Source organism: Electrona antarctica (assembly GCF_951216825.1).
Source record: "Electrona antarctica genome assembly, chromosome: 18".
Classification (NCBI taxonomy): domain Eukaryota; kingdom Metazoa; phylum Chordata; class Actinopteri; order Myctophiformes; family Myctophidae; genus Electrona; species Electrona antarctica.
Genome location: NC_136799.1, coordinates 22,998,400 through 23,026,043, shown reverse-complemented (window position 1 = coordinate 23,026,043; position 27,644 = coordinate 22,998,400). Strand labels below are relative to the sequence as shown.

General features: G+C 44.0%; 1 protein-coding gene across 2 annotated transcripts; it reads right to left on the bottom strand.

The window, feature by feature from the left end:
* Positions 1 to 130: 130 nt before the first annotated feature.
* Positions 131 to 27,589, bottom strand: ttbk2a (tau tubulin kinase 2a). 2 transcript variants are annotated; one of them, XM_079528138.1, is made up of 16 exons: positions 27,319 to 27,589; positions 21,591 to 21,749; positions 19,645 to 19,792; positions 14,452 to 14,525; positions 12,885 to 13,025; positions 12,317 to 12,421; positions 12,009 to 12,074; positions 11,574 to 11,666; positions 11,281 to 11,406; positions 10,623 to 10,780; positions 10,115 to 10,322; positions 9,285 to 9,490; positions 8,343 to 8,901; positions 7,086 to 7,427; positions 5,225 to 6,207; positions 131 to 4,985 (listed from the first exon to the last, which is right to left on the bottom strand). In XM_079528138.1, the coding sequence occupies exons 2-16, from the start codon at positions 21,657 to 21,659 to the stop codon at positions 4,535 to 4,537; spliced, it is 3,729 nt and encodes a 1,242-aa protein (XP_079384264.1). In that variant the 5' UTR covers positions 21,660 to 21,749; positions 27,319 to 27,589; the 3' UTR covers positions 131 to 4,534. The 2 variants fall into 2 exon arrangements, with proteins under 2 accessions (XP_079384264.1, XP_079384265.1); XM_079528139.1 differs by lacking the exon at positions 7,086 to 7,427.
* Positions 27,590 to 27,644: the final 55 nt, after the last annotated feature.

Sequence of the window (27,644 nt, the reverse complement as noted above, 5' to 3'; positions counted from 1 at the left end):
TTCATCAGAGAACAGGGTATGCATACCCAATGGGCATCGCCATAGTTTATATATATATATTTGAACTATAATTATCACTTTGTGGTCATTTTGGTCAATGCATAAAATGCTTGAACAAGTTGTGTTTGCATGCCGAATGAGTATTTTATTTATAACCAGTTTATAAAAATAAAATACAAAATAATTTGAAACCAACAGAAAGAAACACTGTACAAGGCATTGATATGATACAAATGATAGAATAAACATAAATAATTACAGTTATGTACAATGCAAAACTTCCACTTATACATTCTTTCCTTGCGACTGTACAGTTACATTTCAAAACCATAACTAACATACATTGCATTAAACACAAACAATATCAACCATTCAGAAACAAAACAAAATATTAATAAGATAAAAAATAAATAAACATTCAACAGTTGAAGTCATACCGGTGGTTGGGGAAATTATCAAATCTGATCAAATTATTATCAAATAATTGTTGTCAGTATTATTTATAAACAAGTATTCCAATATCAGTTTTGGAGTGTGACAGTACACTCCAAAACTTTGATTAGTTGCACCTTGACTATTTGTTCAAAAACATTGCCTTGCTGTGTTAATTGTCTGACCTGCAACGGAAGATGTTCTGACAGGGCAAGTTTAACAGAGGAATATTGTATTATTTAATATATTCGGTCCTTAATTTACTTCATGGTCAACACAAAATGTGAGTGCAATTGTGAAACCAGTTGAGAACCACTGGATTAGACGCACATTAGAGAGATACTGGCAAGCTACTGTGTATGACTCCCTTGCCATCAGCAAGCCACTCAAAAAAGTGACAAAATACTCATCTGATTGGTAAGGTAACACTAGTACTACAATTACACACCACTTTGTGCAATAATCATAATAAAGATTAAAAACAAAGAGAGGAAATACGATTATCCTTTCCTAAAACAGAACTGTTTAAGTGTCCGTTTCTCACTTTAACCAAAGCTTTTTAGCAAATAAGTTATCGTTTACAATAGTGATTCTGTTTAAATAAATACTTTAAACATTTACAGGTATATATTGAAAGGTCTGAGCAACTGTGTTCGGAAGGTTGTAAGCTTGAAATACCTTGAAAGTTCTAAGCTTAAAATCAATCAAAGAGGATGAATTCAAAGATTGATCATTGGCAATATATGGAAATTAGCAAGCACCTGTATTAAAGTATCTGTCATCACACTGTGCTCTTGTTTCCCACAAGTTTGCTATTAAATCATTCAATTCTCACAGAAACAGAGCACTCTCCAGTATAGCCATAGCAATCACAAATGAGCAACAATGCTATTGAATCTGAAAGCGTCAACAGCAAAATCCTGCCTTGATTTCAAATGTAGCCATAGGCAGCCATAGCGACAGACCACACATGCCATTCCAAAGACAAGGGACAGTTGACCGAAGGGTCAGCTGACCAATCACTGGAATGATCTCCAGCACAGACAGACAAGGCTCAGTCATCCCTCGCTATGCACGGAGGGGGACAGAAGAAACATTAAGGCGGCTGACTGACTGAACACTGTCTGACCTCAGGATGAGTCATCATTATCTGCTCGAGGAGATTGGTGCAGGTACCTGCGCGATCCACACGAGCCCAACAAATCAGAGAGAACGCGTGTCTACAGTGCAATGCCTAGTTAAGATACTAGAGCATACGTATATTAGAAAGTTTAATACTCACATGTTCAATATCAATCAAAATAACTGTAATATCATTGTTCTTATCTATATGTGCAGCCATACCATACTGTGGCTCTCATCCCAGGTATACTGTAGTCTCCTAAAATGCATGTTCTTAAAACACAACAAAAACAAAAGCCTTCTCTGGATAACTGTATGCATTATGTATGCAAGATGGTCTTCAGGCAAATGCACTGATGAAAATATACAGGCAGTCGTGTTCAAGCGACATTCTAGTTTTGAAACGCTTTTAAATAGTGTTTAAGATCAGATGAGGAGAGGAGACTAAGAGCAAAGTAGCAAACTGAAATTTTGCAGAAAGTGGAAGAAAATGAAGGGGGGGCCGGGTCAAATAATACCAGTATATTGCAATTAAAATACACATGTAATATGTTGAAGAAATCTCTTTGACAGCACAAATCTTCATAAGTTAAATGGAGGTTGATGGAACCAGGCATGGCATTTTATCGCAGAAGATTGTTCTGATGAGGTTTTCCCCACAATCTTTTCTCTTTGGAGCATGCAAAGCGTAGAATTGGAAGCTTGGGAGCTATATTACAGTATCATACAAGCAGAGGAGTGGCAAGAAGGGTGCTTTTGAGTAAGGAACATGAAATAAATAGTGTAAGTGGCTCTCAAAACAATACTAGAGCTACTTTGTCGTTTTTGTATAAAAGACATTCTCTGGCGCAAGGTAAATGGATAAAAACAAAACACGTTCTCCTTCACTTCAGAGGCATGGAACATAATTTGGTATGGCATACAGTAGCATACATGTGGAAAACCAGTACTTAATAATGACATTGCATGACATGACTATTTCTTGCCGTTTAAAATTCACATTTCTTCCAATAATGTTATCGGAAAAGTAGTCATTGGTCCTTTATAAATATCACACGACAGTTAAAGTTGGCTTTGCTCAAAAGTTTCCCTTTTCATCATCACAAATAGTAAATACTCATTATTCAAGTAAACTCTTGCTCAAACTGAGATTTGATTTACAAACCTTTGCAACACTCACTTTTTTTTTTGGCAAAAACAATACTGTTACATCAAGGTGAAAAGGGTTGTCTTAACAAACTGGCACAAATTAATGCTAAGTCTATTTGTTTTTGGCTCCCTTTTGTTCTAATTACAAACATACCGCAGTGAACCCAAAAGCTGCCCAAAGTGCCAAGGCACACGCTGAGACACATCTGTGTCTAGACATTAATAATAAATTAGTGTTTCTGTTTCATAATAAATGTGCCTGTGTTCTTTAGGCCTACCACTACTGTAAGAAGAGTATTGAGAAACATGTTACAGTACGTCGATGGGGTCAGTCTCTAAGCAATCTCCGTAAAGGAGTAAAGCTAAAGTAATTGTGACTCAATCAGTGTTAACTTAGCAACACGGTAAGCCTGAGTTATACATAGTTGCGCGTGGGTATCGTGCACTGAAAACCGCCGATCTACAAGCACATAACACATTGCGCTTGTGAGCTTTTAGATCTGCTATGTTCGGTGCACAACACCACCACACGCAAACAAGTATACATCAGTCAGTAGGCACAGGTAGGTGTGTGTCCCCCACAAAGCTTTACATGATTGTTATAAAGGGTCACCTCAAAGCAACTCCTGATAAACCTTTAATATTAATGCCAGGGACACAGGACCATACATCTACGATCTGAGGCGGGGTGGGAAGCCTTAACCACTGCTAAGAGTTATAATAAATAATAACATTTCAATAAATAGTACTGTACATTTACTCTGGCTTAATGCATCTATCTCATACTGTACAGTAAAAGTGATACCCTGCCTGCATTCTCCAATGCAAAGGAGATAATTGGGTTGACATTGCACTAGTATTCAATTATAAGTAGTGATCAGCTATACTGATATACCATCAGTATAAGACAAGTGCATTAATAATGGGGTTAAATGAGTTACTGCTTACTGTGGTACAGACTGAATAACCAGAGCTGACTTATATAGTTATGGCCACTGATCTGTCCGTTGGTTGATAAACAATATGTACTTCCTTTTATTAGGAAAGCAATTGGTTTAGTTTTACAGCTATACTACTTTTACTCTACAACATGGTGGACAATCTTAACTAAGTACCCAAAAACGTCCCTCCCACCCCTTTCGATTAGGTACCATCGAACCGGGAACATAAAGGAGAGTCAAAACAGTGTGCAAAATGGAAAGACAATGTGAGGGTAGGAGAAGTGGGTGAGGATCCAAGGCGAGGAGGGAAGTGATAATTCTCTTGTGTGACCAACTACACTCTAACAGGAAGACTTGGACATTCATCATCCTGATTGTGGCCTTCTTTCCCAGGGACTCACTAAAACGATAGGTGTTTCACTCAGATGGGAGTGGTATAGCAGGACATAGCAGTGCATGCTTTTGAACAAGGCAGGCGGGCCGACAGTGAGGCATTTAGAGGCAAACCCCAACGAGTGCCCCCGCCAAGCAGCCTCTGGCGTTGACCAGTGCACTGTCTGAGTTGCATACCGATAGGGTGGGAATCAGTTATTATCTATTTTGAAATTGCATATAGTACTTGATATGAAACATCGTTTTGGTTCAGAAACCTTAACATTCAAAGTACCTAGCTTAGTTTAGCTTAGCTTGACAAGACGACCCTGTGCGAGCCGACGAGAATGCGAATCACGCACACAACACTGCGTGTGTGACGCAGGGTGTAAGGGGCAGTCCCCAGACGAAACACCTATAGTTTTAGGGAGCCCCTTCTTTCCCCATCCCGATTGTTGTCTTCCTCTCCTCTGCTGTTGGCTATTGCGGCATTAGCGTCCGGGCGGTCGGGTGGCTGACTATCTGCTGAGCTTGCTGGAGCATTTGCCCTCCCGGCTTAAACAGCCTTTCCCCCTGGACAGGTGGAAGGGCCCCACACGGGTCTGACGGCTGCAGCAGGTCTCCTGGTGGTGGGGGTGAGAACGCCGGGGAGGGGGCGAGCCAGAGAAACTGGGCGGCGAGCGGCTGCAGCCACCTCCCCCGCCCCCACGGTGCTCGTGGCGGGAGGGCGAGGAGCTGACGGAGCGCTGCAGGGAGGAGGAGCTGCGTGGAGAGGCGCTGGAGCTGCGGTGATGGTGGTGGTGGTGAGGGGAGCTGGTCAGGCTGCAGATGCCCATCCTAGAGCCTCCATGTTGGGCCGAGGAACGGTGGTGAAGGGGCGAGCCGCGGGAGCCATGCATCAGCTGTGCCAGGCAGCTGAGCAGGTCTGAGTCGCTGTTGCTGCCTGCTCGGATACGGAAACGCCTGAGTCTGGGTGGGAGTCGTGGGACAATATAAGACAAAACAAATTAACTGTGTTTCAACGTTGGAGTGACTGAGGAATTGGGTCTCGTCTTGGTATAATGGTAGTATTCATTTGTATTGATATTTTGTTGCAAATGGCTGCAAGTTTCAACTTCTTTGGTCTGAACTATGGTCTTAATGAAGCTACCTCTAAGTGATTAGTCATTCATTCATGATTATTTTAATGAAATCATACAAGAACCAACCTGTTTTCTGCTGTGGGGCGGCTTGGTGGCTTCCCAGGCGGTGGGCGGGGCAGGAAGTGGGCAGCCAGCTGCTCTGGAGCAGGGGTGGGATTGACCGGACGAGGGATCCTGCTCTTGCGGGACAGAGGACTAGAGGAGGAGGACAAAGAGGGCGCATCATCTCCCTGTCGGTCAGAATGGGAGCCCAGGAGGGAGTCCTCATCCTGGGAGCGGTCAGAGGCGGAGGACAGCTGGTCCCTGGGAAGGGAGGCTGCCATGGGGCCACGCCGGTCAGTGGACAAGGACGGAGAGGCAGTGGGAGAAGGAGCAGGGCCATGGAGGCTCGCTCTCTTCTGCAGGAGCTTCTCTTTAGCAGAGCCTGGAGGAGGAGGCTCCAGCAAGCTGGAGGGCTCCAGCACGGGGATGCGGCTCTGCCTGCGGCTGGGGTTCTTACGGGGGGCGATGGGGGAGGAGGCTGAGGAGGCTGGGCCATTGGTTTCCTCTAGAGCCCATCTCTGTTCTCTTCCAATCTCCTCCACTACTTGGGGCTCGGTGGCACAGCTGGGGGAGCCAGAGTCATTCCCATTGTCTTTTGGTTTGGAGAAGAAGGCTCTGCTGCTAATGTCCCCCTGGCCATGAACAGGAGGGGACAGGTGGCCGTTTGCAAACACAGGGCTGTGAGGGGAGAGGGGAGAGTGTGGAGAGGAGGGCGAGCGAGGAGAACGTGGAGAGTGAGGGGAATGGGGTGAGCGAGGGGAGGACACTCGGCTTGGCACGGGGCTTTGGACTTTGGTATGGCTGTCTCCGTTGACCAGGGTCTCTGCCAGTGGGTCAGTGGGCGTGCCCGGCTGGGTGGGCACATGGTCCTGGGGTGAGTGGATGTCGGCGGTGTGTTCCAGGGCCTGCTGGGTCTCAACATCGCCACGCCTCTCCAGCAGGAGGCACTGGGGAACGGTGTCTGATCCCGACTGCGAGGACAGCCCAGAGGGTCGCTGGGCCGTCAGCTGGAAGAGGGGAGGGGAGAGGTAGAGGGATAGAAGAGGAAGGGAAGAGAAGGAGACACAGGTTTCAGTATAAATGTAGAGCCACACTATAAAATGGGAGTAATATTCTAATTGTCAATGGCCTGTTGCTGACCGACTACAACATGTCGAGTTGTGCTGTAGTTCTGCAGCAAGAGCCTGATAGTGATGTGTCAAAAAAAGAGGAATTTTTATATTATGGGGTATTGAAAATGGAGATTAGTTTGGCAACCGCATGCAATGCCATAGCTACCATTATCGGACTGACACACACAAGTGCTATGGCAGTGTCAGTCAAGCTGTGAGTACTAAACCGGCAAGTAGGACAGGAAACGTTCACGCAACTTCGCAGGGGGCTTCAACGAAGAGAGGGTGAGAAACAAATAGAGGGAGAGAGAGAGGAAGAGAAGGAGCGAGAAGACAAAGACGATCTGAAACAAAAGAGACCATGCAACCTGTAGTCATGACTCCACATTCCAAACACACATGCCAACAATCAGACTGACACACGCCTACTAATTCAACAACAACAACAACAACAACAACAACAGCATGTCCAGACACAAGGGCACATCTGAGCATGCTCTGCCTGGCCTGCATAATGCCCTTTCCTGGTTTCTGGAGAGAGCCGCCTGACAACCAAAACAACAACCAAGTCAACAAAACCAAACAAAGCTGAACGAAAAGAAGAAAAAAGCCCAAACTAAAAGCAACCAAAAAGAATGAGGAAAGAAAAAACATTGGAAAGCAGCTGACAGCCGGTGTATGGCGAGTGATGAGAGTGAGTGAGAGAGATAAGAAGCTGACTGGATGAAAAGGTTCCCTCTCTGACTATGCAGGGATGGCGGCTGGCCGTTCACCTGCTGCAGCTGGGCTCGGGTGATGCGTATGACAGAGGGGAACTTGGTGTTGGCGGCCCCCGCTGGGATCGCAGGCAGCTTCCTGCGTCCGGGCGAGCGGGCACCAGGGGCGGGAGAAGGTGGCAGCGGTAAGGAGGCATGGCAGGAGGAGGAAGAGGACGGGCGCTCTGGCTGCTGCTGATCAGCAGACTGGCTGCGCCGCATGCCCAGTGGCTGCCGCTGATGCAGGGGGTCCGACAGGGTGGTCAGTAGGGTGTGCGGGCTGGGAGAGCGCAGAAGGATGGGGCTGGAGGTCCGGGCCGCGAGCTCCTCGGGCAGCGGAGACGGAGGAGAGGTGGGGAACTAAGAGAGACGGTGGGGTTGGGGAGTGGAGAAAGGTGGAGAGATGGAGAGAGGAAGTAGGAGGGTGGTGAGATAGGTGAGGGACTGGGATTTCTTAGGGGCAGGACAGTGAGGACAGCAGTAGGTGGGGTAGCGCAGTGCTGAGACGCTTGAGAGTAGGTAGGGTGTTTTGGGTTTTGGCCAAACGGGGACAGAAAGATTAAAAGGGCACTGATGGGGTGGGAAGAGGGGGATGTAAAGGGGATTAGTGAGGTAGTGTACATATGGAACTTAGAGGGAGTGGCTCTGGTGGTAGTGGTGTTGGTGGTGATGATGGTGAGCAGGGTCAGGTCACAGTCATTCATTCCTCTTGTATAAAAAGACCAGCTCGACATTTGAATGAAAGGTGCATGGCATTAGACGTTGTTGAGCTGGAATCTGGACTGGCTGAATACTGAAGGTTATGAATAGCAAAAGGAGCAAGTCATTGGTAATTGTAATTCCAGAAATAAACCACTGACTTTGAAATCAAACTAAAGCAAATCTTAAATAAATTCAACCAAATGCATCGCAAATGAGTGAATGCAAATAAGACCAATTGAATGTGTGACATCAAATGCAAATCAAAATGCATAAGCCATTGGGCTCTCTCCCTTTACCTTCCATCTGGTTAAAGCTGTGGAGCTGTCTCAGTAGTATATTTAGCTAACAAACACACAGAAGCACAGAAGCAAGCACACAGAAAGCAGTTAACATTTTGCTTCAACTTAGAGCAAGATGCAGCTGGTGGAAAACTACTTATATGATATTGACCACTGACGTTCTATGGCTAGAACTCTGACTGCAGCTTTTTAACTTAGTAAAATGCTGAATGTGGTCAGTATAACGTATGTTATGTCATGAAATGGAACTCAAGTCAAGTTCAAAGGGCCTTACCTGAGTGATAACTCCCTCAGCCAAAGCATCAGCTGGACTGGTGGGAGTGATGGGGGGCAGGTTCCCTGGATGGTCGACACTCAGCTCCAGCCTGTCCACCTTGGGGGCTCCTGTCGTGGAAGACACTAATGTGTCCTGTTTAGCTTTGCCAGAGCTGGGGCTGCCCCTCTCCCAACCAGGAGACTGTTCCTCTGGTTGGAGCACCTCCGGCTCCTCCTCGTCCTCTTCCGAGGGGCAGGTGGTGGCGGCCTTTGCCCCCGGCGAGCCACTAGGCCTTTCCACCATCACCCACTCCCTAGAGTCCACATCCTGCTTGCCAGAGCTCAGATTGAGAGCCACAAAGCCCCCGCTGCTGGCAGCCCCCTCACCCTGCTCTGGGGTACCGGGGGAAACTGGCTTAGGAGAGCCTCCACCAGACATGAACTCCTCATCATAATGCCAGACTCTCTCAGGTCGCTCCCCAGTGGGCAGAGCTTCACCCTGGGTTACAGGCACCACCGCAGTCCCCTCAACCACCTCCGTCACCTGCTGCTTGTGCCCCACGTGCTGCTTCACCGAGCTGGAGTCAAACACGCACACACACACACACACACACACACACGAGACGCACACGCGCACGCACACGCACACGCACACGCACACGCACACACACACACACACACACACAGACACACACAATGGGGGGTGGGGTGACACTGTATTTATTTGTTCTGTTGTATTGTATTTGGGCATGAATTAGGTCAAGGTCAAGTCTTGATTGAACAAATTCTAGAAAGTCAAACTTGGAAATACAGTGAGGGACAGAGTGACCCCCTTTCGATGGTGCAATAATAATAATAATAATAATAATAAATACACAAATAAATCACAATAAAAAATAACACTGCTGTAACTATAATTTACAAGTAAGCATGAGCATGGGAGGATAGAAGGTGGACTCACCAGGCCTCCAGGAAACGCTCTGGGCTGGGTTTGGACTCCAGACCCATCCTCCTCTCCAGCTCAAAGCTGTGGATGTTGCGGAGCTTCCTCAGCAGGGGGGCGTCACGGTCAGAGGCCACCAACTCAGATTGGCCCTTGATGGGCGAACCCAAGCTGGGTCCTGCGTAAGGACCCTGGTTGTTACTGTGCTCCTCCTCTGTGGCAGCCTAAAAAAAGCCATAACTGTAGTGTGGATGAGGTATTTATAACTGTTCTATATTTATTATTTATCATCAGGTATAAAACATCATATATGTTTTATATCACAAACATATACTGTATGTGCTATTTTCTATGACTCAATGTTGATTCTCATTTGGCAAAATGAGACAAAATTCCAAATCCCTGTCACTGCTGACCCATACTGTTTGGTCTTTGGGAGCTAGGCTGTACAACCATGTGTCCAGTGAGGAATTCTGGGGGAGTGTCCGTGCCAGTTCCGCTCCCTGAAGAACAACCCTTAGGATTCGCTATTCCCTCCACAACCGGCCTCCCACCCACAAACACGGGCAATTATGTTTGTTGGAGCCAGAGGCACCATGTGTGAAACTATTCTAATAAGACTGTTTGACTTGTGTAGCAGCCTATGTATGTCGTTCTGTCCACAAATCTGTCCACCAGAGGGTGCTGCTGCAAACGCCCAAAACAAACTTGGGCTAAAGCACAGCCATGCAGTTTATATGCCTTGGTTGCCTTGTTTGGTTATAAAAAGCACTCTCTATACTCAATAAGTAATCCTCCTTCCCCTCCCACCTGTGGAGATTGTAGGTTCATACATATGTTTTATGTACCTTCCATACAGCAGTCCTGATTCGGTTGCGGTTGCGATCCAGTTCCTCCCATACATCGGCCTCCTGATTGCGGAGAGGAGGAACGGGGGAACCATGCAGGCGGTCTGGAGCCGGGTTGTTCTCCCCATCACTGAGCTGATGGTCTTGCAGGACATCGTCTGTGTTCTCCCTCATCAGGTCCCCAGGAATCACAGAAGCATTTGCCATACTGGAGCACAATGAATGCAAACAGCAATGTTTTGGTGACATGTACATTTAAACAGACTAGGGATTGAGGTTAAAACGTTCATTCAATGTTACTTTTTTTTCCTTTTTTGCATAAAACTATGCAAAAACTGGAACTTTAAGCAATATAAAAATGGCATAGTTCTCAGCTGATGTATTAATGAGAGATAATTATGAAATAAATACAAAAAGGTTCTTATCTCCAGCTTAGAAGAACTACTTCCTAAATTATCAGACTTCATGAATCCTGACATAAAACCCCAACAGTTTCCTCTGAACTCACCCCATGTGTGCTGGCGTGAGGCGTGTGTGGTGCTGTGGTGTAGTGGCACTGGCATTGATAGTCAGAGTGCCATCTGTGCCGGTCCTCTCCCAGTCGTAAGGGTCGTTCTCCACTACGTTGTACGTTTTCATGCTGTTGTCAAAGACTGACATCAGCAACTGTTAACAAAGCCAAAGGAAAGAACAGCAGCACATACTCAGTTACTTGAGCTATATGATGATTACATTCTGTCAACAATTGTTGGTCCACATAAGACACTTTGAGATACAGTAACCTATCAATAAACTCAATTTGTAAGCCTTAATTGCGTTGAAAAATCTAATTAATTTCATGAATGAATTAACCCAGTTAACTCAGTTAATACCCAAAATCGTTTTGGACCCTGGGCTATTTCCTACTTCTTACTTGTGTTTTCTGCATTGTGGCTTTGACCGGTGGGTTACAGGTTACTTTTAGCCAGTGTATATGTTTCTCATTCAGGAATTGATCTCACTCTAAGTTGTACTTACTGTTTTTACTGTAAGTAAATGTACTTACATATTTTAATTTTTGCTTTTATATGGCTATCATATTGTTGCTGGTCATTCTTGATTGGAAATCACTTTGGCTGTTGTTTTTAAATGTGCTATTTAAATAAGACTGGCCAAGAGCAAGTCACCTGGTAGTCAGGTTTGGTGAAGTAATCCAGATTGGCGATGTGGTCCAGAAACACACTGAACTCTGCAGGCAAGTGTTTGAGCATTAGCCGATGGTCGTAGGTCTCCTTCAGTTTCCCAACATGCTCCTGAGAAAACGCACACACGCAGACACACACGCACGCACGCACACACACACACACACACACACACACACACACACACACATCATATGTCATATTTTATCACTTATCACACAGCTACGTAGTCATGGCTGATTAGTTTCCAGAAGGGAGAGAAGATTGGCCGTCCTTACTTTGTCCTTGATCTTTCTCCATGGCAACTGGCCAACCAGGAACTCCACCAGCATGTAGAAGAGCGACCAGAGATCATCATGACGACCCATTTCCTGTAGAATTGCAACACAAACGTGAAACGTGGTGATGGGACACCAGACAAACAGGACTGGGAATACAGACAGCAACCAAAAACGCAGCGGTCATGTAGTCTGTTTTGTTGTTAACTCACATTTTCATAATTTAGAATGATTTAGGGGGGTTCATGAACCTTGGCCCCTTGCTACCTACTATATTAACAGCCTATAATAGGCTATAAGTTAATGTATTGTAACGATACATGCAGATGAAGGATGAATAAATAATTTTAGATTTATCTTCAATCTGGAATAACGTTTGGAGGAACATGGATGGATAACAGTGACCACATACACACAAGCCCTGCTTGTACTGACCTTATTCTTGTGTGCATTGACAGATGCGTACCGGACCGTCCCTCTGAACCCTGCAACTGGACGGGGCTGACAGGAAAAGGGAAACGGAAATCAAACACAGTTGCTGATGCAGTGTGCTAAACCAATAAAGACATTCAAACAGAAGCCGCAGAAACCCAAAACCTTTGCTTTTATTTATTTATTTTAATAACTTTAACCATATACAGTAGGCTATGTGGAGGTCTTCACCTAGAATGACATGCCCAAAATAGGGACGGCAGGCGTACACTATCATATTCTTCACATATATATAGTTGATGTTTACTCACTGGTCGGACCTCCTGGCAGGAGTTGGTGAACTGTCGAGCCAGGCCGAAGTCAAGCATGTAGCACGTTCGACAGGTGCTGGGAAATCGGCCCATGGCAAAGTTGGACTGAAACCAAGGCAGATAATGTCACAGAAGTGATGAGACGACAGTTGAATAAAACAGATTACCCAGACTTTTTTTTTTTTAAATTTGTATTATGATTCATGATTGAATGATTTATACATTATAATTATATTAATGTATCCCTGAGAGAATCAATTACATTTCCATGCGGGGAGATAATAGCATGGCAGCTCAGAAGACAACACATTTACATTATGTTACCTTTCAGGCACTTAGCTGACTCTCTTATTCAGAGCATTTTACAGTAAGTGCAACTTAGAATGAGATCAATAATTCCTGAATCAGAAACATATACACTGGCCAAAAGTAAGGTGATGACGGTCAAAGCCACAATGCAGGAAAAAGTGCCAGATAAACAAAAGTCAAATTCTCCACTGCCATGGCCAGGTTTAGGCTGCTACAGTATTATCATTATTATTATATTGATTATAAATATTTATCTCACTGGTTTGATGTCACGATGCAGGAAGCCCACAGAGTGGATGCTCTCAATGGCCTCCAGGATCTGACGCCCAAGCCTGAGGGTGGTGCTAACACTGAAGGTTCCCCGGGTCATACTCCTTCTCAGGTCAGCCAGGTTACGGCCCTGGAATATACAAGTCAGAATAGCACAATCCTATCTGGTACCTGTAGAAATCTTGATTTTTGTTGGTATCGTAATTACTGCGTTTGCTCTGACAGTAAAACTAATTTGGATCAAACTTGCAGATGAGTTCAGGATAGGGATCGGAGTCAGAGCTGCAGTATAAAAATAAGAATGACTCAGTCATAACTGCCAGGTGCAACAAGCTCTTGCAGCACCCGTTTTTGTTTGTTTCCGACGTTCTTTTGTTGGTTCACTCATTGTGTTTTGTTACGGCTTTCCTCTAGTTCCAGTTAGCTCATAACATTAGCTTCTGTTGCGTTGCGGCATTCAGAGTATGAGTTTTTATGTTGTTTAGACTATGGGTTTCATGGGTAAGTCTCCCATTGGCTTAGAGGCAGCTTAGAGGCGGCAAATCATGAAAAAGTGTCCACTACAAGCCTGGGCCGTGGCTCAGCGGTCCAGGCACCTTGGCTGGTGGTCCAGTCTTGACTCCTGATCCCGACGGCCTTTACTGCATGTCACCCCCCCCCCCCCCATCTCTCTCCCCATTTCCTGTCAGCCTACTTTCTATCCCTCCATAAAAAATATCAAATAAAGGCGAAAGCCACAAAAAAACATAAAAAAATAAAATAAAATAAAAGTCCACTACAGTAGTCAGTAGTGGTGCGTGCAATTGTACAAATTGGTCATGGGTCAAAGTCACAGTGCAAGGTCAAAGTTCCAATTTCTATTGTAACTACAATTGTCAGATCCATAGGCAGCCATTACCCAGAAATCAACCATTTCTTGAAACCAGTTACTGAGGGAAAACTTACAGGTCATTGGCTAATACTCATCCACTATCAAAAGAACCCTAATAAACATTGAGTCTATAGGACCAATTAAATGTTTTTTTAATCAAGAAGAAGTCCTACAGTACATAAAACAGTACCCAAACATTTCGCAATAAAACAGGTGCAATTTTCATCCATCAGTGACAGTGTTACAGGACAGACAACTAATTCCCACAGGGCCACATGTGACCTCCTGAGCTAAGGATCAAGGACACTCGACTGTGACAAACTCTCCATTAGTTTCAGTGACATGGTGATGATGAGTTGGCACACGGTGTACCCAGATACATTATATAATATAATAGAGAGAGAGAGAGAGAGAGAGAGAGAGAGAGAGAGAGAGAGAGAGAGAGAGAGAGAGAGAGAGAGAGTTCTTGCACAGCAGAGGATTTGAAATGTGTCTGATTAGTGGTGATAATAACGATAATAATCCGGGGGAGCGGGGGGGGGGGGGGGGGGGGGGGTGATTGATTACCAGCCTGTTGTTGTGTACTGTATATCTGCATAAACCAAATATTTATATTATTATTTACTATATTTATTATTAGAAAGCTTCACATTATCTTATCTTATTTATTTCAACTTAGACTCACCTGAAGCTCCATCACAACGTAGTTAAAGCGGTCGTTTCGCCCACATCCCACAAAGCGGCACACGTGGTCTTTACCTAAGAGAGGTGGAAGGAGAACATTAGGTTTGCAAAGTAGGCTCTCCTGGGAGAACAGGGGGTTCAATGACGGACACTTAACAGGATCAGCAGTACAGTGTCATCAGAAGATGACCTGCTGTATGAGTCACTTTGGGCGTGGGGCCATATTTCTCCTGCCCTTTCCCCGTCATTACAGACTACAGTATATCGCCCTCCCTCGATCAACCTGAGCTCAGCGTCCCTACATGACTACCTGCAGATTTATAGTGCGTGACTGCATGACGACCTGCGCACGAGCGTGCACATGTGTGTGTGTGTGTGTGTGTGCATGACTACATACTGTAAGTGAATGTATAACACTAAGTGTGTCTGCATCGCAATGTGTATGCCTGTCAATGGGCGCGTGTGATGTATGTGTGTGTGTGTGGGGGGGGGTTTGCATGCGTGTACGTGTGTGTGCGTGCGTGTCTTGACTGCATGTGCGTGTATCAGATGTGCATGTACCTACTCTGGTGTAACAGTGTCAGTATGTATGTGTACCTACAGTATACTGTGTTGTCTCTGGGGGACACTGTACTGCCAGCCTGACGGGCAGCCACACCCAAATGTCTTTCACACTGATACACCACAGAGGAACAACTCAGAACACTGTGTATATACTGTAATATACTGTATACACAGTACAGAATGTATATATTGTACAGGCAAGGTAGGTTTTGTTTTTTTCTTTAAAGATAGTAGAGAGGCAGAACGTAGAGAGGAGAAGGGACAGCCAGAATCAAACTGGGTGTGATTATGGTCAGCGCACCCCATCCAAGGCACCTTTTACGAACACACCATTTGAAACCAAAATTCCTGACCCTTGCAGCATTTGAGCAATATGGGCATATTAAATTACACATCACACACATATTTTAAAATATAAGAGGGGCCTATAGAAGCTGGGTTTTAAGTGTAATGTCTGTCGTTTGTTTTTTCGTTGTCTTTTAACACATTTGGACCATATTGGAACACATGTTCTAACTTTGACATGCATGTCTGATTTAATCAATCAATCCCTTCAATACACCTCTGAACTGTGGCAACAAAAAGAAAATCACCATAACCTTCTATTGTTTAGGGGTTAAACAGCTCATAGGAAGAAGAAACGTTTATTATTAGCCCGACATAAAACCACCCATATTCCTGTTTATGCGATTCTGGGTCAATGTTTATTGTCTTATTGTGGGGGTGGGTACACAGTGTTTGGGGGATGGGGTTCAGCTTGTCTCAGGTTACATCCTGGTTCCCTCAGGATGCAACAGAACCATAATGCTTCAGCTTGCCATTAGGATGGAAAACATGATCCCTACACATTGATTTTCCCCACAGAGAGAATAGAGAGAGAGAGAGACAGTAAGAGCAAGAGAGGGGGAAAGGGAGGGTTGAGAGAGAGAAGAAAAAGAGGCAGTGGTAAAAGGCAGGAAGGAGGAGGAGAGGTAAAAAGACAAGGTTAAGAAGAAAGAACGGAAAAGATAAACACAGCAAACAAAAGTTGATCCTTTGCTCGTTATGAAGGATTGGGAGTGTCCGCACGCACACACACACCCGGGCGTGCACACACGCATGCACGCACGTGATACTGATACTGATACTGGCATAGACATCCCTAAAGATGTCATGAAACCACAGTACCACACCTTTGACATTGTTTGAGGACTTAAATCTACCCCTTTTCCCTGATACCAGTCATCAAAACATTTGAAGGCCCTTAACAGGTATACAAGAAAAGGAAAAACAGACATTACATTGTGAGCAAATTAAGTGCTTGATTGACAAATGTATAACTATTGTATCTACATTTGATATATGTAAATGTAAACTGAAGATAATGATGGTTTCCCACCCCAAAATAATATATAAAGTATTATAAAGGATATGACGCCTTTTATGGAATATAATCCTTAAATCGAATGGGATACGTGACAAGGATATATATCAGCATTTCCTCATTTTTTGATGAATCATGGTTTGTTTCGCATCGCAGAGACTGAAACAAACTGAGCTGAGTGGCTGAGGCTATGACCACAGAATAGAAAAGCAGCACTGTACGCAAGTGTGCTATGAGTCAGGTCAGTCCTGTCCAGATCCCAGAGGAGGTTGTTATTGTAATCTACATTGTAAAATCCTGAGTGTCAATTTAACTCTGAGGGTATTTAGATAGGGATGCACACACAGATCCGACACACCAAAGGTCTGACATGCGGTCGAACATGCGCTGCTCCCGTGCTTGTCTAATGACAGTCGGACCAATAGTATGTCGGAAAACTTCTAGTGCTATAGCTGCACAGTGCTTCTCTGAATTAGTTCAGAGTTTGGTTTGTTTTGGGCGTTACATTAGTACTTCTGAGCCTCTACGTTAGTAGATGTTAGTAAACAAAAGCTCTCTGCTCACCAGGGGCCTATTTCACGAAATTTGGATTAACTAATCCAGGATTTAAGCCAAAACCAGGCTTGTTAAATCCTGTTCTGTACAGCCTGGTTTATTCCGTTCCACTAAAGACAGCCTGGCTTTTTGTCTCTAGACCCATTTGGTGGAACACAGATTTACTGATCCTTCTTCTTCATGGAGTATTATGGCAGTTTGCATCCTTAATAGTTGCATTACTGCCCCCTTCTGTATATCTCAGTATCTTTACTAATCTATTCAAGATTTACTGATACAAGGACTTAAGCTTCTAAAATAAATACTGCTGCTGTAATTAAAGAGAGAACATACTCTCAATAGTGGATAGACTGAATGATTAACTACCCCAAAAATATAGTTTACATTTTACCACTACTATTAACTTAAAACAGAATTCTTAATATTGTAAGCATAATGATATTGTCGCATTGTGATATTTGGCCATAACTCCCTCCTCTGAGGGAGCTACCTTTGGGGAAGGGGGTTGTTGTCCAGACAGGTGAACTGTGGGTCATGGGTTCAATAGTGGGTGAAACGTTACAATGGTAATATGTTGTAAAACAATGCGTAATGGTAATATTTAGTGGTTTTCACTTTTACAAAAAAAAAAAAAAATAATATAATATAATAATTCTTCTTAACCACTTGAACGACAGCAAACCTATTCTGGGGAACATTCACCAAAAGTAGCTGATCTACAAGCTCATAAGCTGTCATGATGTTGTGCAGCCTATATATTTTGGTTCTTTGATTTTATATAGTGCTTAAATTAGTCCTTTAATGCAGACCGATAAAAATAAGGCAACATAAACCCATAATAATTGAATAAGTGTGGAAAACATCATTGGTTTGTAATCAGTTTGACTGCTTAATGAACAGTAAAGACATCAGGATTAGGTTAAACCTGTTAGCCTGGTCCGGAGCAGGTTAAGTCCAAAGCATTAGTTTCCATGGAAACTAATGTGGCATTGCTTTCATGAAACCGAATCAAGCCTCAACATATCCAGGTTAACTGGCCAAATTAATCTGGCAAGATTAACCAGTTTTCATGAAACCGGTTAATCGCTGATCCAGGCTATAATAAACCAGGATATCTGTTAAATCCAGGTTTAATCGCTAATCCAAGTTTCGTGAAATAGGCCCCAGAACTTCATCTGGAAAGGAGAGGTAAACCAAACACAGTGAACATGCATCTGCAGTCAGAATCACTGCGGTCAGAATCACGTTAGCCTAATGTCTCCTGACCTGCTCTCTTCATGTCCAAGAGACATACATGATGTCTTGAAGCTTAATATTCACATGCTCATTCTCAACTAGGTCATTTTTGACAGAGTCACAGCAAGAATGCGCTCTGTGTCATTGTGTGCCCTGGGAACTCCATTTGTAGTTACAGATAGACAGGTAAAGAATGCCTGGAGGCTATGGAGTCACAATTTGGATTCTTACATGATGAGAGGTATTTGAACATATTTCTATGAACAATAAAATGTCTAAATAATAAGGAAATATCTGCACCATAAGACCACCTTGAATCTGGGAATAAGGTAGCAGTGCACCCTGATTGTGCCAGACCAGACGCACCATGGACACTAAATAGGATAGGAGCAAGATCATGTATCTAGACAACATGGGCACCAGGCATAAAGATTACAACTGCGTCGGTCAGAAGATACACATAGCAATGACAATTGCTCTGCCTGTTTGTGGCAACTTGAGCCCGGCAGAAGATAGGGCCTTGAGTCTACAAAATGGATAAATGAACACTCAAGATTTTACTGTGCATGACAGTCTTCTTGTACCGACGGAAAAACCCTTCCATTCCATTCAGCATTTTTATTGAAAATCTTTTTGCTTTTGTCTACCAGGAAGGCAAGAAAAGCATGCCAAGCAGGGACAACTCAATAGGTTATACCGTGTCAGGTCGAGATCAATCAAGCCCAGAAATGTAATTTGAATCCATCGATGGTTGAGTATAGTTAGAAAGTCTGCCTCCTTGGAATTCTGGCACAAATGCCTGGCCCAGGGTCAAATACCCCAGTCTCTTCCTCCTGTAAGTCCTGCTCAATATCTCCCCTTGAGCGTCTTAATCCTACACTGTCCCTCTACAATAAAAGAGTACGGGTTGTCCTGGAAGTTCATTTGGTTAGTGTTCATAATTAATCTTCACCCGATGTCTCTGTATCAACATAAACACGATGTCCAAAGTCTAACCAGTTAAACCCTTTGTCTATATTCGGTTCGTTTCCTCCTTTTTTCCTTCTACACCATATCTCTTCGCTGTAAATAAGCTTACAATGCTCCCATTGCATGCAACGTGTTTGGGCAGCCATAGCTGGATGGGAAGAGAGGCCGCCTGGGAAATAGGAAGGTCCCCAGTTCACCCCCGGCTCACCCAGTCTATGTGTCCCTGGGATACTTAACACCTACAGTAACTGCTCCCCAGGCACTGTATTAATAGCGCCCAGTTAGGATGGATGGGTAAAAACAGAGGACAAATTTCACATATGTGCAAATGTACAGTGACTCCATAAAATACTCCAAGGGAGTGGCGACTAAATTATTATATGGATTTCAGGAATGCTTACAATAATTTAAAATAAATAATATTTTAATTTAAAAAAGCATGGTACAAAAGGAGAGTGGGCCGCTCGCTAAATGCATTCATTTGTGCTTTCCTTTGTTTGGACTGACCCTGGAGTTTCTTTAACACGGCCACCTCCATCTTCAGAACCTGTTTGGGTTGCTGGGCTGACTCCACCTTCAGCGCCACGCTGACCCGGGTCAGCAGGTCCAAAGCCTCGTAGATCTCCCCGAATCCACCTCCTCCGATCTTCTTCGCCTGGAGGAAGAGGAGGATGAAACATTACGGGAAAATCTGATTTGTACGGCCATGTTTTCCCTTTCCCCAATTCAACAGTGGTATTATCACAATGTTTTGAACTATATAAACCCCTCTATACTTCGTTGATCCGGGATTTCACAGGTGTCTGTACTTGGCCCCTTCCCTTTTGTTTCCTCTCTACACGAAATCTCTTTGCCAAGAATAGCCGAACTAATTAAAAGCTCACAACACCTCACAAGTTATCCCAACTTGATGCATTGTGAGCATGTAGACCTGCAACTTTTTGACAAATATTCAACTTTTTTGGTGAATGTTCACCTATTCCTGGAATCAGGACACTAGCGTTCATGTGGTTGCTAAATAAAAATCTAATTTATAAATAGCATGATTTTGGTTTCTGTTACAGTGATGAAAGTATCATTCATTAAAATAAAAATCATACTGGCCATTTTAATAATTAATAGTACCAGATGGCTTAGGCGAAACAATACAAGGCACTCAGTCAAAAAGCATTTATTTAAAGCCTTTATTTTCATGATGGAAATATTAAAAACAATAGGGGATACAACCCACGCAACAGCCTGTTGTATTGCTGTGTATGGGTTCTATCCCCTTGTTTTCTAATATCGCTTTTCCTATTATAAAGAATAAAGGCGTTTCAACTTTCTTGCCAGAAGAGTGCCTTAAGGTCCCCACACACCGAGCGCGTTTTTTGGATTTCTAGCGGCGTTTCTCCATCGGTTTTCCGAAGAAAGTAGTAGCAAGTAGCGCATTAACAGCTCACTACGTGTCCTTCACTGTCCTAGTACATGTTATGTTATAAGTTGCACACACACGCACACACACACACACACACACACACACACACACACACACACACACACACACACACACACACACACACACTCACACACTCTCTCTCTCTCTCTCTCTCTCTCTCTCTCTCTCTCCCTCACTCTCTCAAGTCAAGTCAAGGGATTAGCTGCAGGACTGTTACGTAACTGCGTGCGCTCCTCAATGAAGTAGACAGGAAGTGGAGCTGAGCTGAATTGCCAAAGAGAGGAATAGCAGCCTCACATGGCATCCAGGCTTGCAGCGCAGCAGGAGACTTGGGGACCCTGGGGGCTGGGGCAGACTCACTGCTGCTGCAGCCGCTTCTTATTCTGCCTGTAGCACACTGCACTGCCACAAATAGCTCAACACAGTTTATTTTAAGTATCTCCCTTCCAATGCTGCGCCAGCACTACCTGTACAACAGAGGCGTGATCCCATACTGTCCCAGGCCGCGAGTGAAGACAAGGGGAAGGTGAAGGACTTCTTATATGCAGTGATAGGCATTGTTTTGTTGTTGTTGTTGTTGTTATTAGCTATGCTGCTGCATTGTTTGAACTAAAGGAAGCCAAACAAAAATAGGTTTTGCTCTTATGTACCTGCACACAAGATGTAACAATAAAGTACAACCTTGAACCTTGATTGTTAAGTGGGGGACAGAGGGAGTACTGTGTTGTGGACCTCAATCGTAATTTGTGGGGATGAAGGGAGGCTGGTGAGGATGGGTTAGGGACAGGCTGTGACCGTGTCAGAGAGACAGACCACCCATTGTCATATCTCCCGCACACACACACACACACACACACACACACACACACACACACACACACACACACACACACACACACACACACACACACACACACACACACACACACACACACACACACACACACACACACACAGTACACACACACACACAGTACACACACACACACACACACACACAGCAGATACAACTTACCACTTTCCATCGTTCTTTAACCAGAGCGAGCACACTTAGGATGTCAGTTTGCTCCGCTCCCCCGCTCATCCCGTCAGTGGACCAGGACCGTTGTTCTCAGTGCTTCTGCTGCAACCTATTACAGCCTTAGACTGGGCTGGTCATCTGGGCTGGAGAATCCTACAGGAGAAGCCCATGGGAAACACAATAATCTCTCTGGTTAATCATAAAATAAATTGTCACTTATGAACACATTCCATAACCCCTGAATGTGAAGAAAATAGAACCTTTGAAAAAAATCTCAATATGTTTTGGAGACATGGCTTATTCATAAAAAGTCTAGTGAAATCTAGTGAAATAACTAGTGTTACAAATTGCCATAGCATGAAGAATGAAAGCTCCTAACCATAGCCTTAAGTGTGACTAAAGTAATATTAGTAGGCAAGGTTGTATGCTGCATGAAAGAGAGAATGAAAGTTTATCTTCAATGGGTGAAAATGAATCTGTTGGATTAGGAGTGAGTGGTTTGTAATGCATTGCCTTAGCTACAGCTGTTACACCTGCTGGTTGCAGCTGTCTTTCTAGACAAGCTCTCCCTCAGACAAGTCAGTCAGCCAACTCGCCAACTGACGCCATGATAAGAAGTAGGCTACGTCTTGTCTGGAAGTAGCCCAGAGGCAAAATTCTGAAAGTATACAAACAAGTACAAGCTACTGTATGCATAGCCAAATTGGCATTAGGCTAATATAAGCAATATGTCACCTTGCCACGTTGGTTTCTGCAAAGCATGGATCAGTGTTTTACTCATTACAATTTTCATGCTTCAGTGACCCAAAGTTTCAGATAACACACTATTCACTGACATTGTTTTTCTCCAAAACACATTGACCCATTTCTGTGTCCCAACCTTTTTACAGTTTATGGTCCCAACCCCACCCACTGACCATATTCACATGACCATTTTCCTTTACATCATACTAACTTGGGGGTGTGAAACCCCACCCTGATGCGACAGACATAAGATAGCAAAATGGCGACTGGGAAATGGGAATATGGTCCACGGTGAAGTGCTTGCTAGAGTAGTTCTCTGATTCTCACTTGCTGGAACTGAGGAACACAACTAGTGATGAAATTATTACACTCTGCACATTGCTTTCCTCCCAAAGATATTGTCTTGCCTTAATCAGGTTGAAATGAGAGACCCCCTGTGAAAGCACTGTCTGGGGACGTTTATTATCCAACAGTCACCTCAGAGATAGATAACCATGTCTCTCAGGTGAACAACACGCTGTCAATTTCAACTTCCTCTGGTCTGGTTTCAGACAAACAATCCACAGTGGATCCGGTAAAAAACAAGCTTCCAATCAATCATTCTACAGACATCTAGATCTAGGGTTATGCAACAAGTGTTTACAACACTATTCAGTTACAGTGAAATGACATCAAGGATGAAATCAATCCCGTCATCATGCATTGGGAGCCATAAGGACAAGCTGACTACATAACACGGAAATGAAGAAGACTGTGAAAACTGACTCAGAGGGTGACACTCGGGTGAGAGGTGGCCTGGAAGCATCTAGCATTGTTGCAGGTAGTAGAACAATGCTGTGGTAGGTACTAAACGCGTCCGAGCGATTCCCAAGCAGGTTCTCAGGGAAGGAGCGCTCGTTGTACCACGCCGGCCACCGCCCCGCCCTACTACTAGTAGCCAAGGAAAGCGCCGCCCGCACGGGCGGAACCTCACCTTCTAATAAACACAAAACCCCATTCTGCCAGCTGCCTCGCTAGCCTAGTGGATTACTACACTGACTTGTAATACCATGCTTCACGCGTTCGCGCCCCACTGCCACCACCTCTTTTACTACCGTGGACTTTTTAATAGTTTTTGGATTAAGGTTGGTGAGGGGTTTGTTAATAGTTTTTGGATTAAGGTTGGTGAGGGGTACGTTAATAGTTTTTGGATTAAGGTTGGTGAGGGGTACGTTAATAATTTTTGGATTAAGGTTGGTGAGGGGTACGTTAATAGTTTTTGGATTAAGGTTGGTGAGGGGTACGTTAATAGTTTTTGGATTAAGGTTGGTGAGGGGTACGTTAATAGTTTTTGGATTAAGGTTGGTGAGGGGTACGTTAATAGTTTTTGGATTAAGGTTGGTGAGGGGTACGTTAATAGTTTTTGGATTAAGGTTGGTGAGGGGTGCATTAAAAAGATTGGATTAAGGTTGGTGAGGGATGCGTTGCTCCCCTGCTTGCGGTTATGTTTAGGTTAGAGTTAGAGATAGGGTTAGTACTAGTCATAGAGTACTAGTAGGCATAAACACTTGTGTGCGGTCCAAAACACAGCCCAGCGCTTCCTACTTCCTACAACCAATCACAGCGCTCCAAATTCAACTTGCGCTTGGGAATCGCTCGGACGCGTACTAAACGGTGATGAACTCAATATTTTATTAAATTACATTTCAGATAAGACCATAAGAGATGCTGTAACTGAGGACCTATTCACAAGCTATATACGTATTTTCTAGACCACCACTAGTCTTAACTATACTCTTATATTCCAATGTATATGTTTAGCTATAGTGTAGATTTTCATCTTACACAAACATTAAATTCCCATTGACAATGAATGGAGAATTTACGTCATATGTGGACGAGCAAATGGGTTATTTTGGTCCTACACAAAATTCTCATTGACAATGAATGGATGATGTACAATGATAAGAGCGCCCCTCACTTCACAAGGGTGTGATTTTAATGTACTAATATGCCTTACTTTCTACTTTCCTAGTATGTAAACATACTTGGACAAAAAACAGATCCAGAGTCTTCTGATTCTGATGGTCTGTGTGTCTTAGTAGATAAGGTTAAATAAACTTTTGGGACATGTGTGTAAAGTGATGAGCCAAAAAAATCCATTTGAATCGGTGTTGACATGGACGAGACAAAACAAGGCTTTTGAGCCAAACAAGAAAATGAAACATGCAGTGATATGATTCAACTCCATTCAATCCCAATGATCTGTAGCTTGCTGTAAACACTGGGATTTGACCACTACTCTGTAGGGATTTGCATGTTAAACTAACTAAACTTAAACTAACTTAAAACTAAACTAAATGGTGCATTTATGGGCGCCCGCTGGCCCGCTGTCCAGGCGCATGCCACGTATAGGTGTTCGAGTCCCGTTCATGATGCCCTTTGCTGCATGTCTCTCCCCTTCTCTCTCTCCCTCTTTCCTGTCAGTCTTCACTTGATAATATCAATAAAGGCAGAAAAATCATTAAATGGTGCATTTATAGCTTTTATCCAAAGCGCTTGCTATCTCTCTGGCTCTTTCAAGGTAGACCAACACAGATGGTGGGTGTTTTGTCAACATTTATAAAGAATACAAATAAGGGTGGGTGCTGGGTGAGGGGTGGGGTGGGGTGTCATGTTTCCCCCCCATTGGATTTGTTGTGTTTGTGCGAAAGAAGGTTACTCTACTTCTCTTCTGCAAATCAGCCCTGAGTTAGACAGGAATTAAAGCATAAGAGACAATCATCCAATGTGTGGAATTCAGCAGGCTATAGCCACCTCACCATGACACGCACGCACGCCTGCGCGCACACACGCGCGCGCACACACACACGCATACACACAGATATAATCTCACACCTCACAGACGCATGGTATACTGTTGTTCTTCTTCAACCTCTTCCTTCTCCTCCATACAAATCATCATAAAAAAAGAAAACTAACAGAAAAAAACCCCAGTAACAGCCAGGCTTTGTTTCAGTAATTAGACCCATTATCAATAACAAGCGCTCCTCTCTCACAGTGAATCACATGCTGACTGTACTGTGCAATGCCATTTTCATTTGCTGACTGCAGCTTGTCCTATCCTCTGGCCTTTTGCTCTGCAGGAAACATGGCTTTATAAAGCCATGAAACGTCATGCAGTGACAGAGCACATCCAAAGATCTGTGCTTTTTAAAACCAGCCCAGAGAGATGTTTTGTCAGTAAATATTAAGCAAAAAAGGAGAAAAACAACTACTTTGATCTGAAGTTTGATTTGGAACTACTTATTATGTCGTGACATAACAAGGTTCAACTTTTGTCAATTCTGAAAATCTGCATGCAGACACACATGTGGATACACATTACACACTTATGCATGCGCCCACAAAGTTTGACTGTAAATAGGCCTATAGCATATCAACTCATTCAAATCATCTAAACAGCTTTCCTGTTCACTATGATCTAATTCATTAGCTATACAATATGTCAGAGTCAGAGAGCTATGTCATCTGAGTGTGTGTGTGTGTGTGTGTGTGTGTGTGTGAGAGAGAGAGAGAGAGAGAGAGAGAGAGAGAGAGAGAGAGAGAGAGAGAGAGAGAGGTTGTATTCCATTATGGAATTCAATTATGGAATACAACCATGGACCATCATAAAAGACTGCCAGTCATCTGTGTATTTCTGTACTGACTGTACCCTATAGCTGCTCATACATAGAACATAAATACAGAGCACTGCAGATACCTTTATTCATTTGAGAGATAAATGGTGTTGGCATTTTTTTTATTTAAAATGTACGTATCTTTATCTATCTATAGCCTACCGTATATATACAGTACAGTATATTGTTAATTTGTTGCAATGTCACATACATCTCTATATGCCAATGTGATTAATTACACCCCCACCCTGTACAGAACTGAAGAGAGTAGACTTGCTAGATGGATGGATTGCTGGTGGTGGCGATGGCCTGCCGCCTGACAATGACAGCCCCCCTCTGAAGTCTGGAGAGGTGCCAAAGAGTGGAGGCCCTCATCTCTGGCTCCATCCAACTCACAGCATGATTGCGATGCATACTTTACAGCCAGGGAAAGCCCTGTAGGCTACATAACATGGTAATGCGGCAGTAAATAAACCCGCGTCAGTGCATACATAATAATGGAAGAGTGACTGTCTGAGTAGGTGAAATGTTAGCCGGGTATCAAGATAGATGGTTAAGTTAATTTGAGTGCTTTCAAATTAAACAAATGCAGTCGCTATAATAGCCTATAGATTATGAACACCTGTGTATGTAGGTCTAGTACAAAAATAAATTAATAAATGCCTGGACAAATATAAATATAAATGCCTATACGCACACAGCTGTGACGAGGTCGATTTTCGATGGACTCTGCATGGCAGATAGCAGACTGCAGTATCGTTTGAGCCAGCTGTCATGCTGCTATTCAGCAAAAAAAAACAAAAAAACATCACATTTTTGTCCCTTGGACAGTCTGTCTGCATGGTGTGTGTGTGTGTGTGTGTGTGTGTGTGTGTGGGAGCTGTTGCATAGCTACAGCACAGCAGATTTGCTGATGCGCGTACACGCACAGCACAGGCCAACGCCAGCTCATAACAAACTCAACGCATCAGATTATCTAGTCTCCAGAGTGCCGACGGGCTATTTAGCTACTCTTTAGCTACTAGTCCGAATGATGCTTATAACGTATTATCCGTCGTACGAGGGTGTCGCGTGCCAAAAATAGAATTATAGTCTACACAAGCCTCACGCACCAGTCACCACGCACGCATTGCATCCAACCACGACGCGGTGTGTGCGCTTGCAGACCCGACTGACTATTTTCGTGCAATATTGTGTCGAGAGTCGAGACAAGAAAGAGTATCGCTGCGGTCTATGATAAATCATAAATAATATTAGGGCCGTTTGCCTGTCATTCCTACTGCATGGCCGCTGTGTATCCTCCTCCTCCTCCTCCTTACCTTGGTCCTTGATCCGAGCGGAGCCGGGCCGGGCCGGGCCGTGCCGGGTGTGGTTGGTTGCTTGCTTACAACAAATCCTCTATACGTTCGGAGGCTGATGTGACCGCAGCGACGTCGAGGAGCGGAATCCCATGGCGAATGGACGTCCAGCACAATGGTGACTGCTGCGTGCGTGTGATTATTATAAATAAGGGAGGGCACTAAATGTGTTTAGGCTATATATGATCGTCCCCTTTTCTCCTTCGCCCTGTCACCTCAGCATCTCTCTCTCTCTCTCGATCGCTGCAGATCCGTGACGTTGACGACAATCTCTCCCTCTCTCTCTC

Coding starts and splice junctions, on each gene's coding strand:
- ttbk2a (XM_079528138.1), bottom strand. CDS start 21,659: ATGAGCGGGGGAGCGGAGCAAACTGACATCCTAAGTGTGCTCGCTCTG. Junction 19,793..21,590: donor TTAAAGAACGATGGAAAGTG/GTAAGTTGTATC, acceptor CTCTTCCTCCAG/GCGAAGAAGATCGGAGGAGG. Junction 7,428..8,342: donor CTGAGGGAGTTATCACTCAG/GTAAGGCCCTTT, acceptor CGTCTCTCTTAG/TTCCCCACCTCTCCTCCGTC.